Source organism: Martes martes (genome assembly GCF_963455335.1).
Source record: "Martes martes genome assembly, chromosome: 1".
NCBI classification, from domain to species: domain Eukaryota; kingdom Metazoa; phylum Chordata; class Mammalia; order Carnivora; family Mustelidae; genus Martes; species Martes martes.
Window position 1 is genome coordinate 216,143,318 of NC_137888.1, and position 13,552 is coordinate 216,156,869.

Consider the following 13,552-nt stretch of genomic DNA (forward strand, 5'->3'; position numbering starts at 1 on the left):
CGGGCTGGAGGACCCGCTCCGCGCTCCCGGCGCTGCGCAAGCTCCGCCCACGCCCCGGCACCAGCCAATGCCGTCCCGGCCCGTCTCCGGTTGCCAGGCAACGGAGCGCGGCGGCGGGGAGCGCCCCCCTTGTTCTAGACCGCGCCCCCATTTCGGCTCCGCTTCCGGGGAGGCCCGGGCCGGTAGCGGAAGTGCATCTGTCTGGGCGGGGTGGCGGGGCGGGCGCTGCGCTCTGTGGCTCCGGGGCGGCGGAGGCGACGGGGCGGCGGGCGCCGGACAGCCGCGAGCGCCGCCCGGCCGGTTGGACGTGAGCCTGCAGGTGGGTCCCTCGGGAGGGGCGGACGCGGGCGGCGGGAGGCCGGAGGGGGGGGACGGACGCGGGCGGCGGGGCGGGGGATCCCTCCGGCGGGGACGATGCCGGAGCGGAAGCGGCCTGACGCTTTGCTCTCCGGCTTTGCCCTCGATTCTGGGGCAGGTGCCCCGCGGCTTCCCTCCTGCTCTACCGCAGGACAGCCCGGGCCCTCACTAGCCCCCGTTACGGGCTCAGCCCGGAGTGATAGGAAGGGCCACACCCCCGGCCCACGCTAGGGCAGCGCACTGCGGCCTCCCCCGAAGTCCTCCGTCCAGTGTGTCCCCGGGTGCCTGTGGCCACCTGTTGGGCCCGTTCTCAGAAGCCACTGAACCGTCTACTGACCGTGGATGAGAACAGACCAAGTGGACGTCCTGCCCGCCCCCCACTCCCCCTGCAGGCTCGCACCTCCCGCAACACCCTGCTCCGGGCCATCTGCCCACGTGGCTTCCCGTGTCCCTCACCCCTGCAGAGTCTCAGCTGAGGGGTGGGTGCCGCCTACTCACTGAGTCCCAGACACAGCATGTTTGCCAGAGAAAAAAAAAAAGATGAGATGACCGTAAGATTTGGTGCATCTGCTAGGTGTGGGAATGGCATCCTGGCATTCCTGGGTAAAACAGGATGCGGTGTTAGCAGTGACCTCACTTCTCCACTTTTTAGCAAGGCTACCGGACAGTGCGAGATTCTGCCCACGGCTCGCGTCACGTTCCCAGCGTTCTCTGTGACGTTCCTTCCGCAAACGTCCATCCGGCTCCTGCTGCCACAGGACTCACTGGTCTCCGCGGCGGGCGTGAGTTCTTGACCGGGGCTAGCGCAAGCTCGTAACCAGGTGCTGGGTGTGCGTGAGTTAGTGTTGGTTATAATTTTGTTTAAACCCGGCTTATTTCAGGTTCCGAGGCAGAGTAGAAGGTGGAGCTCCCCCAGGCTCCCTCTCCCCCTAAATGCACAGCCTCCCCCATGACCAGCCTCCCCGCCAGAGCCCGGTGTTTGCGACAGGTGGCGGGCCACCACCGGGACATGATGAACACGGGCCGGAGGTGACCCCGGGCCTCCCGGTCGGCGCCGCACGCAGCCCGGCTGCTCTGGCTCAGGGACGCGCCACTGAGCTTCCTCGGTTCTCTGCGGGGCTGCGGAGTTCTTGTCTGAACCTCCCTGAAGGCAGGGCACGTCCCCGTCTCCATCCCGGGAGGCTGACGGGCGTGGAGTCTGTCGTGGAGTCTGTGCGCCAGGCGTGCCCGGTAGCCCGGGAGGGAGTTCCGGCTGCGCTCGCTCCTCTCTCAGCAGGAGCAATGGTGGTTCTTTGCCTTCCTCGGGGAGTTCTCAGAAATGCTGGTTCAGTTCCTGAGCTGTTTCCTAAGCCACCTTACGCGGGCTTGTCCGTCTGCACAGGCGCTGCCGAGCCAGGAGCGCTCGGCGCCAAGTCCGCGGCGAGCCCGGTCCCAGGAGCGGGTCTGCCTTGTCCGGCGCGTGGCGAAATGGAGCTTGAACCCAGACTCCCCGAGCAGCTGGCTCAGACCTTGGGCTTTACCTCTGGGAAGTTTTAGACGTGCCCCAGCGGGAGAGCCCCGTTCCTGATTTCCTAGAATTTCGAGCTTCAGATAGCTTCAGCGGAAAGGGCAGATCCAGCGAGAGGCGAGGCAGCCCCCAGGCCAACCAGGAGGCCCCGGGCTGGCTTTCACGCTCTGCTTTCTCTGCCCCAGGGGACAGGGGCCAAACAGTATTTCGGCATCTGTCCCCGGGTGGGGAAGGCGCAGGGGGAGGGGCAGGGTCCGCACAGGCCCGTGTGTGCCCGGTGTCCCCTCCTGCCTGGGGCAGCGCAGGTGGGAGGCTCAGGACAGCTGGGCTCGCATCCAGGCCCCACTTCTATTTGTGACTGTTCTGACTCTGACGCCCTTCCTGCCTCTCCCAGCTTCTGGGGGTTCCGGGCGATCCTAGGCGTCCTTCGGCTTGTAGACCTGTGCGCCCTCTCTGCCGCCCTGGTCCCATGGCCCACTTCTCTGTGTGTCTGCGTCCAGATTTCCGTGTTCTTCTAAAGACCCTTGTCATTGGGCTTGGGGCTCCCCTGCCCAGCGTGACCTCATCTTTATATCTGCAAAGACCTTATTTTCAGAGAAGGTCCCAGTCACAGGTGCCGGGTATGTTTTGGGGGACACGATTCTACCCATAACAGACCGATGGGGAGTGACTGTGGCTGGGCACAGGGTTTCTTTTGAGGTGCTGAGAATCTTCTAGAATTATGATGGTTACACTCCTCTCTGATTGTACTACAAACCACTGAATTGTATACTTTAGAAGTTATTTGCAGTACATGAATTACATCACAGTCGACTATAAAAGGATTATCGGGCGCTCTGAGTATGCAGAACCCCGTGGTAGCACCTGGCCTGCTGTGTTCTCAGCAAACCACTTCCTGCCTTCCTACAAAACAAATTGGGGAACTTCACCCCAGAAGCAAAGACAGGAGGGCCAAATGCGGGTAGAATGCCACACCCTGTGGGGGTGGGGGGAGGGGCCGGAGCCACCGTCCTGGGGGTCCTGCAGGGAGGTGGGCGGCTTCCCACCTGGTGGCTCCCCGCCCGGGAGCTATGCTGGTCTTTAAAAAATCAACATTTCTTTGGTGGAAGACAGCTCTGGGGTGCGGCGTTCTTGGACAGGACCGGTCCCGGGCTTCGAGCATCTTCCAGCCAAACTCTTGGGTGGCCGGCCGGGAGCCAGGGCCGGCATGCTGATCGAGGACACACGGGGCTGACTTTGACGGTTGTGGCCTGTCGGTCTAGGCCCCTGCCCTGCTCCAGGCAGCGTCCCTGCAGTGGGGACGTGGCTGCCGCCCAAGCAGGACACAGACACCGGAAGGAAGTGGCAGGGGCCACTGCTTCTCCCCGGCAGGGTCATGCAAGGCAGCTGCTTGGAGGAACTGGGTTTTGTTTGGTTTTCAGAAGAAAAGAGGGGGAGGAGGGGGTGGGATGGGGGTGGGGAGTTTTGCCGGCTTACCTTCATCAGTCTGGAGGTTTCTGAGTACCGCCCATGTCTCCTTTGAGGGAAGATCTGGGCCACCCGTGGAGCCCTTAGCCTTGAACCCAAGAAGCCGGTCCCACCTTCCCCCGCGCTGTCCTCGGAGGTGTCTGGGAAGAGCCTGTAACCTGGGCTGCGGGTTCGATGGGGGGGTCGCCCCCTGCAGCACTTCTCAAGGCAAGGGCACGTTGAGGTGGCCGGCCACCCCTCGGCCACGGGGCGCGTGTGTTTCCCATAGAAAGTCCTTTGTTTCGGAGGGGAATTCTTCCCATCAGGGAAGTTTTTTAGAAGATCATTGCTTCCGCTTAAAAAATTCCTCGCCCATTCTGAGAGGACACCAAGAGCAGGCAGGAGCCCTGAGAGCTGCCCGCCCCACCATCTTCCAGAACCGGCCTGGCGCACGTTGGTCCCAGGCCTGGAGGCACGCGGACAGACCCTCCCTCAGGGGAGCCCCCCCCCCCCGCCATCTCGCACAGCCCGCTTCCAACTGTGCGGGTCACGGGTCCCTAGTGACGTGGTCGCAAGCTAAGCTCCCAGAGCCACCCCGAGAGGCCCCAGAGAGGCAACAACGGGGTGCTGGCGGGGTGCCTTTCCCTTGTCCTGGGACTGCTGTCCAGGTGCAGCTGAGCTGCGGGGTGCACGAGAGGCCCGGAAATCAGGCTACACCCAGCAGGAGCCGCAGTGGCCCCGGTCCGGCCGGATGGGGACGCAGCCCCCGCCCGGCGCGCTCAAGCGGAAGGGGGTTTGCGGGTTGAAGCGCGGCCGTGAATGAGGAAGCAGGGGCCCTGCTCTCGGGCGGCGGAGCCGGGGTGAGTTGCTCTTCCAGTCGGCCTGCAGGGGGTCGCTGCCCCTTGACCTGTGCCCAGGGTGGCCCGAGAGTGGCCAGGTGTGCGATCAACCAGCGGGGCAGGGAGGCAGGCCGCTTGGGCATCCGCGGTCTCGGGTGGGGCCCCGGGGGTCCCCGCCCGGCCTGTCCAGGGCACCCGCCCACGGTGTAGAGAGATCTGGGCTACAGGTGGGCGAGTGGGGCTGCGTGCTCTGGGGCGCCACCTCCCTCCATCCAGGTTCTGGGTGCCCGGGGCTGTGCCCACCTCCCGAGACCAGGAGGGTCTGCTGCCCGGGCCTGGGGCCTGGAAAGCACACACATGGGTTGTGAGCAGGGCTGCGGTAGGGGAACAGCCCCGGTCCCGGGGGTGCCCTGGCCTTGGGGTGAGACCGAGGGACGCCTGAACAATGGACAGGTGGTTTGCCACGGAGGCGCTTGGCCTGGCGGGACGTATGGTGGCTTCACCCCCACAGCCCGGGTTTGAGCTCTGGTTCCTCCCTGTCCAGGCGTCCTGACTACTGGTTAACCGGGTAGCAGGGAGTCACTGTCCTCTAATGCAGGCTCTCGGCCAGGTGACTCCCCCCCCAAGGGACACTGGGCAGTGTCTGGGGACACCTGGGGTCCTCATAACTGGGGCTGCTGCTCAGCGCCCGGGATACCTTGATGTTAGCAGGGCCCAGGGGGCTGATCTAGTCTGGGCCCGTTTTCCCTTTTGTCCGGGGGGCCACCCTGTTCTCAGACAGTGACCAGGATGTGCCCAGCCGGAGTCAGCACAGCGGCAGGAAGGGGTGGGGCGGCCAGAGCCGGCGCGGGGAGCCAGTGGAAACCCTCAGGCTGGGTCGATGGCCCGCGGGGGTGGCCTCGGAGCAGCCGCCGGAGGTCGTTCCCTCGGACGGACCGTCGCCTGCGTCTCTGCTCCGGGAGCAACTCCGGAGCGGCTGCGGTGTGGCCGCGGGGCTGCTGACCAGTTCTGTCGGGGGCCGGGTCGGGCTCCCCTCGGGCCTCTTTCCCCACCAGGGAGTCAGAGCTGTTAGAGACGGTCCACGGGCCGAACCCCCTGCTCGCCGGCAGCACGTGGCTTCGTGTTTTCAGTTCGTCGTGGCTGTGCACAGCCGCCACCGCTGGTCGCATCCACAGTCTCCCATCACCCCACACAGGCCCCTTCCTGTCCATGGAGGGGCCTGGTCTAGGCGTGTCACCTGCGTGGACTCACACCCCATGTGGCCTTCTGTGTCTGGGTCCCTCCCTGCGTGTCGTGGGCTTGGGGTCCGTCCCCGGGGCCGCGCATGGGGGTGCCTCGCTCCTGTCCACGCCCGGGGACGCTCCCGTGCGAGGGACACAGCTTGATCACACATTCACCTGTTAATGGACATTTGGGTCATTTCCACCCTTCGGTGATTATCCCAGATCGTACTGCCGGGGACACACGTTTGCATGTGACGTTTCCGTGTGGACGTGTGTTTTCCCTTGTCTTGGGCATGGACCTGGGAGGTGGCTCCGTCTAACTGCCGGGCTCTTTCCGCAACAGCGGCCACGCGTGAGGGGACCCGTGTCTGTGTGTCCTCACTGACACCGTGATTGTCCTTCGTGGTGACGGCCGTTCTCGTGGGGAGCGGTGGTTCCCTCCCCCTCCCACTGGGGTTTCTCTCATCCCCCCGGCCCCGTCGTCCGTGGCCAGCTCTTCTGTCCCACATGCTCCCCTCCGGTGTTCCGCACGGTTTATCCTGCCTCGAGCAGACCTTCTGGTGCCCGCGCTGCACAGCTGGGCCCACAAGACGGTCGGACTTCGCCTGTCAGTGCAGAGAAGGGGAGCCCCCGAGCCCCTGTGCGACCAGGGCCTGGCCGGCGTCGTCAGCAGTTACCCCAGCCAGCGCCGGGGGACACCGTGCGTGGCCTGGGGCTGCTGTAGCGAGTGGCCACAGATTCGTGGCCTAAAGCAACATGGATCTATCATCTCACAGTTCTGAAAGTCACAAGTTCAAAATGGCGCAGTCAGGGCTGGTCCCCCCGGGCCCCAGGGAGACCCGGCTCCCGCCCTTTCCTGGCCCCCGCCCCCCCCATCCTCCCCGCCGGCAGCGCGGGGTCTGCCCGTCTCCGGGACCCCCACCCTCTGCCTCCCTCTCGTGACGACCTCATGGGGATGCCGGGCCCCGAACCCAGCATCACCCCCACCTTGGGGCCGTGACGGTCCCCTCTGCCGCGGGAGGGGACACGTCTGCAGGTCCCAGACCAAGTCGGGGATGTCTCTGGGGCCTTTATTCCTCCTACCACATCCTCTCCCCTGACCAGGGCACATCAGGCGCCGCCTGAGCCCTGAGAGTGGGGCCCCGGGTTCACACCAGGGACGAGGCCACGCTGGCCGGGTTGGGCAGCTGTGGGGGGTGGGTCGCTCCACCTGGGCTGCCGCCTCCCATTCGGCCCCCACACCCCTCGCTGACCCCGGGAGGACCGGCTCTCCAGGCTCCGCGTGAGCGCCGCAGCCCCTCCGCTCCAGGTGCCTGCAGGTGGGCTTAGCTCCAGCCTCCCGGCAGCCACGGGGACACGGGCGTCCCGGCACCGGCGCTGGTTTAGGCCGTCGGCGCGTGATGCGCGGCATCTGGCATCCATCACCGGCTCGGGGAGCCCGCCTGGCCTTCGGCTGCAGGGTCTGGGCAAGCAGGTGGAGGAGGGCGGGCCCCGCGGGAGGGACGCCGGCTCTCGGGGTGTCTTCTCGGGGGCTGCACCTGCGGGAGTCATGGGGAAGCTCTAACTGCGTGTTTGCTGGTAGCCGGGCGTCCCTGTCGTCAGCCCGACGTTGTCGTCCTGGGGACACTGTGTCCACCCTCTCGGCCCCGCAGGAGTCTGGGCCCGGGATGCCTGTGCTCCTCCCTTTGGCTCCGCTCTCCGCGGCACTGGTGACAACGAGCCGGGCACTCTGCAGGGGCTGCCCTGGGTCCTGGGGGGTGAGGGCGTCCCCATAGAAGCAGATCTGATGAGGGAAACAGAGGCCAGAGGGTATGGGGGGGTCCTCCAGAAGCCGGGAAAGGCAGGAGCTCCCAGGAATCCCATTCCAGATGCGGGGCCTCCTGAACTTTCTGGAGTTGGGCTGTTAGGAGCCCTAGGTGTGTGGTAATTCGCTACAGCAACGTGCCGCGTCTGGAGGGACAGGCTGCTTGACGACCAGCCAGTTCGGAGCCAGAGGAACGAACCCCATGATTTCAGCAGAGGGCGGGCGGGTGGGCGTGGACTGTAACGTGGCGGTGACTTGGGCGCGCTGTGTGCGAGGTGGGGTGGGGCCGCCGGCGGGTCCTTCGGCTTCCCGGTTCTCCCCAGACCTCCCCTTCTGCGCCTTCCGCCTGGTCACCTCCCGCAACCTCCACCCCGCTGGCTCCCCTGGGCGCCCGGCCTTCCCCATCCCCAGCCCCGCTGTCTTAGCCTGGCCCGTGCCCCCGGGAGTGTGCAGGGTGGTGCGGGGTGGGGATGGCCCTGGGCACGGCCTGGTGACTGCGCTCCCAGTATGAGCCTGCTCGCCGCCTCATGTACTCGATCGCATCCCCTCGTGCTCTCTGAAGGGGGTCTGCACTGTCCACATGTAACCGAGGAGGACGCCGGGCACAGAGAAGGCTGGAGGAGGGACCAGGCGAGGTGGGCTCTCGCGGCAGGGCCTCATCCCTGGGGAGCCAGCGGGCACGCGTCACGGTCCCATGTTGGACAGGCCGGACCCAGACAGGCTCGTCCAGGCCTCTGAGACGGGCACTGCGGTAGAGAGTGTCCCCCCAGAATTCACGTCCGCCATCGGGAATGGGGTCTTTGCACACGTCCTCAGGTGCGAAAGGGGGGCATCCAGTGCAGCGAGGGGTTGGAGGCAGTGCAGAAACGGAAATCATGCTTTCCAGCTCTGGAGGCCAGCGCCAGAGCGGCGTTTCCAGAACCAGCTGACGGTCCCCCCCTCTGTGTTGCAGGTCTCAGGGAGGGCCCGGGGTGCAGCGGATCTCCCGTCCCCTCGGCGGCCACCCGACACCAGCGTCCCGGCCGGGCCCGTCTGCGGAGGTGTCGCCGGGGAGCGTGCCGACCGGGCAGGGGGCCAACATGTCCAACCCCTTCCTGAAGCAAGTGTTCAACAAGGACAAGACCTTCCGTCCCAAGCGCAAGTTCGAGCCGGGCACCCAGCGGTTCGAGCTGCACAAGAAGGCACAAGCGTCGCTGAACGCAGGGCTGGACCTGAAGCTGGCCGTGCAGCTGCCCCCCGGCGAGGAGCTCAACGACTGGGTGGCCGTGCACGTGGTGGACTTCTTCAACCGCATCAACCTCATCTACGGCACCATCGGCGACGGGTGCACGGAGCAGTCGTGCCCGGTCATGTCGGGCGGCCCTAAGTACGAGTACCGCTGGCAGGACGAGCACCAGTTCCGCAAGCCCACGGCGCTGTCGGCCCCCCGCTACATGGATCTGCTCATGGACTGGGTCGAGGTGCAGATCAACGACGAGGAGCTCTTCCCCACCCACGTCGGTGAGCCACGGGGCGTGGGGGGCGGGCCAGGCCCAGTGCTCTCCTCCGTCCGGGGGAATCTACATTCATACGTCTGCCCATTTAAAGTGTACAGTTCAGTGCTGTTTAGTGTTAGAACATTCCACCATTGCGAGAGCGGCCTGGCCCCCATCAGCCGTCATCCCCACCCCTGCCCCAGCCCCGATTCCCACGCTCTCCTCTCTGTCCGTGTGGACGGGACTCCTCTGGGGCCCTCCTGGGAGTGGGGTCCTGCGGGACGGGTCCTTCTGGGTCTGGCCACTCTCGCTGAGCTCTGTGTTGGGTCCATTCGCTCAGTTGTCAGTATGTTTGCCGAGTTGTGCAACCGTCACTACTGCCTAATTCCAGAACCCTCCATCACCTGCAAGGAATCCCTTTCCCCAGAGCGGTCACTCCCCAGCCGTCCCAGTGCGGGGTCAGGCCGGGCCTGTCACACACAGCTCCCGGAGAGGCTTTTCTTTCCTGCTCACCCTCGGCTCCGCGCCCGTCTCCCTGCTGGGGAGCCGCTGTGTGGGCTCTGCTGTGTGGGGGCCTGGCCCGGGCACCCCATGAGCTCGCTGCTGTCTCCGTGTGTGCCCCCCACCCACCGTTAGCCGGCAGGGTCCCTGTGGGGAGGGTGGGGGCCCGTGTGTTCCCTCCGGTCAGGGCCCCCACCCGCTGGTGCCGCTGCAGCTGTCTGTGCTGTGGAACGGAGACCCGGGAATGGGGGGGGGGCAGAAGGAGCACGTGGGGGTGCCCAGCGCACAGATTGCGACCCCCCAGGAGGGGCACGTGAGTACCATGGAGAAAAGGGAAGGCGAGAAGCACTGAGCTCCGTCATCCGAGTTAGGGCCTGGGGCGCGGCGGGCAGGCAGGTTGTGTCCGCGAGTAGACGCCGCGGAGGTGGAGAGTGAACCCTCGGGGACGGCCGTCAGCGTCCAGCGGCCTGTGGACGGGCTGTCCCGTTTGATTCAGTAAAACCGGCCAAGCCGAAACGCGCGCCCAGGCCCGGGACGAGGAGGGCCCGCAGACACCCCTCTCCGGCGGTCGCAAGGGGAGGCCGGGGCGGGCCTGGCCCCAGGGGGCGCGGCGGGGGCTCCCCGGCAGCCCGGCTGACCCCCGGCCCCGCGCGCAGGCACGCCGTTCCCCAAGAACTTCCTGCAGGTGGTGAAGAAGATCCTGTCGCGGCTGTTCCGCGTGTTCGTGCACGTCTACATCCACCACTTCGACCGCATCGCGCAGCTGGGCTCCGAGGCGCACGTCAACACGTGCTACAAGCACTTCTACTACTTCGTGCGCGAGTTCGGCCTCATCGACACCAAGGAGCTGGAGCCGCTGGTGAGCGCGGGGCGGGGCCGCAGCCGGAGGGGCGGGGCCGCAGCCGGAGGGGCGGGGCCGCAGCCGGAGGGGCGGGGCCGCAGCCGGAGGGGCGGGGCCGCAGCCGGAGGGGCGGGGCCGCAGCCGGAGGGGCGGGGCCGCAGCCGGAGGGGCGGGGCCGCAGCCGGAGGGGCGGGGCCGCAGCCGGAGGGGCGGGGCCGCAGCCGGAGGGGCGGGGCCGCAGCCGGAGGGGCGGGGCCGCAGCCGGAGGGGCGGGGCCGCAGCCGGAGGGGCGGGGCGTTCGGGCCCGGCTTGGGTCCGGGCCCCACGGGCAGCCCCGCAGCCAGCACAGCCAGCGGAGATTGTTTCCCGGGGTTTGGGCCCAAGCTGGTGGGTGTGGCCACAGATCGGGGCCGCTTGGATCCCCGGCGTCGGGGACCCAGCCGCTGCGGTGGTTTGGGGTTTTCTTGGGTCCCCGCCACGCTGGTGGGCAAGCTGGGATGCGGCTGCCCAGGTGCACGCCGGTGCCCCCGAGACGCCCTGAATCCCGGGGGTCCCCCACCCCCCGGGGAGGTCACTCCTGTCGCGCAGCCCAGAGCCATCGCGGGGGCGGGGTGCCTGGAGGAGGCCGGTCCCTCCCGCGGCTGCCCCCCCTTCCCTGTGGGAGACGCCGGGGGTCTCCAGAGTGCGGGCAGCTTGGGGGGCCCTCGGTGTCCCCTGGCCAGAGAGCAGGCAGTGACTGATTCCTCGTTGAGGTAGACTTCACACACGTGCAAGCTGTCCGCCGCGTGGGACACATTCCCACGGTGCTCCGACGTCATCGGCCCTTATCCAGAATATTCCGTCCCCCCAAGAAGCCCCAGCCCCACTGGCTGGCACTCCCCAGCCCACAGCTCCCTCAAAACAGCCCTCCAGCTGGGCCTTTGCGGGCCCCATCCCTGTGGGTCCCAGCCTGGGGACAGGCCCCTCGCCCACTGCTCTCCCACATTGCGGTGGGCTTTTAGCGAGAACTGGGAGGTCAGAGGGTGGCAGGACTCCTCTCCAGGTCCCCACCGGCCACCACCACCCCTGCTCACAAGGGTTCCCGGTGAGGCCGGTGGTCAGAGCCCCCAAGGGCCATTCCGGGGGGTGGGGGCATCCCCCCAAGCACAGAAAAGCTAGAATGTTTCAGGGGCTTGCGGGCCCTGGGCTTGCGGGGCAGCGGCTGGGGACTGAGATCATCACTCTAGGGTCCCACGGCTTCCCTTGCACGGCCCCAGGACCCCCATGTGGGCATTTTGTTTTTTCCTCTTCTTTTTTAGTGATTTCCACATGGATTCAGGTCTTTGAACTGTTTTTGTCCCCTTTCGATGACTGTTAAACTCCGCTTCACACAGCCGCTCCCAATGCCTCTGTGTCCTTGCAGGCTCTGCCTAACAGGGGGAGGGTTTACTCTGAGCCAGTGGAAAGTTCTGGAACTGGATAGAGGAAGGGTCCACACCATTGTGGATGCGAATGCTGCTGACCTCTTCACCTCAGGATGGGTGCCTGTACGTGACGGTCACCTCCATCCATGTAGTATTGTCAGAGTGCTGACAGCTGGAACCCACAGTGCCGTGATGTGCTTGGTGGTGGTTTTTCTCAACTCTGCGTCTTGATCCCTTCGTCATTTCTCCCACATCAATGCTGAGCGTTTTCTGTTTTTTTAAATTTTATTTATTTGAGAGAGAGCGCGCGCACACGTGCACCGGCGGGTGGGCGGGGGGTGGTCAGGGAAGAGGGAGAAGCAGACCCCCCGCTGAGCCCTGTGCGGGACTTGATCCCAGGACCCCAAGATCGTGACCTGAGCCGAAGCCAGACGCTTCACCGACCACCCAGGTGCCCAGTGCCTCGAGTTCTTTCTGGCGCCGGGCAGAGGATAAAGCGTGTAAGCTCGGACTTCCCCAGGCTGTGTGGGAAGGAATCAGGTGGTGATCTGCCCGGCTGCCCTGTGCACCGAGGCTCCCGGGGCCTGTCGTAGAAGGTGGCGGAATGCCTTCATACCTAGAGTTTTTGCATTTGGCCTTCATCTGTTGGGACGACCCTCGAGGCTGCCCTCACCGGGTCTAAAGGCTGTATCATAGCGCTCGTCTTTATTTCCCGGCTGTTTTCCAGAAGTTTCTTTGCAGCGTCCAGTCCGCTGTAGAAGGCACAGATCAGTACACTATGGCCCCGGGATGACTGCCTGGTTTGGGGAATAAAGATTTGTTGGCACGCAGGGAGCTAGTCGTTTCCGTGTTGAGGGGGCTGCGGTCCCCCACAGGGGCCAGGACGTGGCCTCTCTGGCCCTTCACGAAGAGCGCGCCACCCCGGCTGACAGCGTGCTGTCGTGTGTTGCGTTGTTCGTAAGGTTTGCCGTTAAGTGAGGCCCGTGGCCCCCTGGAGACCGGCTCCCCTGCTTCTCCATTTGTGCGTGGTTTCTGCCCCCCTCGTGTCAGTCCCTAACGTCCCGCTTGTTCTTCACAGAAAGAAATGACCGCGCGGATGTGCCACTGAGCCCCTGGGCCCTGCAGTCACCGAGGCAGTGCCGGGGGACGCTCGCTCTTACGGCCACGTCTCCAGACCACGGACTTGTGCTTTGTAGAAAGCGCACCCAGTGAGCGAGCTCGGTCCGGGGCGGCTGCACTGACCGCGGGGGTGGCGTCCTCCGCCGTCCTGGTGGGCAGCCGCCGTGGGGCTCCACGTGGCCGCCCTGAGCTCACATCTCCTCGGCAGGCGTCGAACTTGAACTCCGTGGCTCTGCGTTTTGAGCACCGGGGAAAACCCACTGGTGAACCCCTAGCACTTGCCCTCGTGGCCCCGTGTCCGCTTTGTGACTCGCACGACAGGATCCCCACCCCTGCTCCCCAGCCGGCCCCCTTCATGGGTCGTGAATGATGGGATTTTTCTCCCTGTTTAGAGAGACGGCCCCTCTCTCTCACGAATAACACGGGACGGATCATCTTCCGTGTCCCGGGCTGGAACCTGTTGAATTTTGCCGAACGTGTGGCTGCGGTGAGCCCTTCTGCCGCGCGCGCCGGCTCTGTGTGGAAACCCTGCGTTCGCGTGGCCCCGTGCGGCTCCGGGACCCGAATCCCGGCACCGGCTGCCGTGGACATCGGGGGCCCCGTCTGGGCCACGCCGAAGCGACCGCAGGAGCGCCATCCTGCCTGTGCCCCCAACCCCCGACCCCGCGCGGCAGCCCTCCCAGCGTGGACCGCACCGACTCCGAGTACCTCTGGGCGTCTGGGGCGCTCGCAGGAGCACGGCCATCCCCCAGCGTCAGCAAGTGCAATTAATGCGGCCTCGGCCCGGGGCCCGGCTCGAGGAGGCCCTTCCCCTGGCATGGAGCTCCCTCTGGACGCCGGACCTCGGCCAGCACCGAAACCACTGTGTCCCCTGGGGCTGCGGGCTGTCCCCGCACCAGCCGCAATACACTGTGCCATCTACATACCTCGGCTGCTGCTTGTCATTTCCGCTTCCCTGGCCCGAGGGTCTGGTGTTGGGCCCTGCCACCGCCTTTGTCTCCGGGGTGCCCTTGTCCCCACCGGCTGAGGGCTTGCAC

At 66.0% G+C, this 13,552-nt stretch overlaps 1 protein-coding gene across 4 annotated transcripts; it reads left to right on the forward strand.

Moving 5' to 3' along the window:
- Window positions 1-207: 207 nt before the first annotated feature.
- On the forward strand, window positions 208-13,439 carry MOB3A (MOB kinase activator 3A). 4 transcript variants are annotated; one of them, XM_080814726.1, is made up of 5 exons: window positions 208-319; window positions 1,010-1,178; window positions 8,129-8,676; window positions 9,809-10,011; window positions 12,475-13,439. In XM_080814726.1, exons 3-5 carry the CDS (start codon window positions 8,256-8,258, stop codon window positions 12,502-12,504), a joined length of 654 nt encoding a protein of 217 aa, XP_080670852.1. In that variant the 5' UTR covers window positions 208-319; window positions 1,010-1,178; window positions 8,129-8,255; the 3' UTR covers window positions 12,505-13,439. The 4 variants fall into 4 exon arrangements, with proteins under 4 accessions (XP_080670852.1, XP_080670851.1, XP_080670853.1 ...); XM_080814725.1 differs by having other exon boundaries at window positions 210-319; window positions 1,010-1,139; XM_080814727.1 differs by lacking the exon at window positions 1,010-1,178 and having other exon boundaries at window positions 213-319.
- Window positions 13,440-13,552: the final 113 nt, after the last annotated feature.

Excerpts from the sequence above, each read along its gene's own strand:
- MOB3A (XM_080814724.1), top strand. The coding sequence starts at position 4,130 with ATGAGGAAGCAGGGGCCCTGCTCTCGGGCGGCGGAGCCGGG. Across the intron at positions 4,171-8,128 it reads TCTCGGGCGGCGGAGCCGGG|GTCTCAGGGAGGGCCCGGGG; the intron begins GTGAGTTGCTCT and ends TCTGTGTTGCAG. Across the intron at positions 10,012-12,474 it reads CCAAGGAGCTGGAGCCGCTG|AAAGAAATGACCGCGCGGAT; the intron begins GTGAGCGCGGGG and ends TGTTCTTCACAG.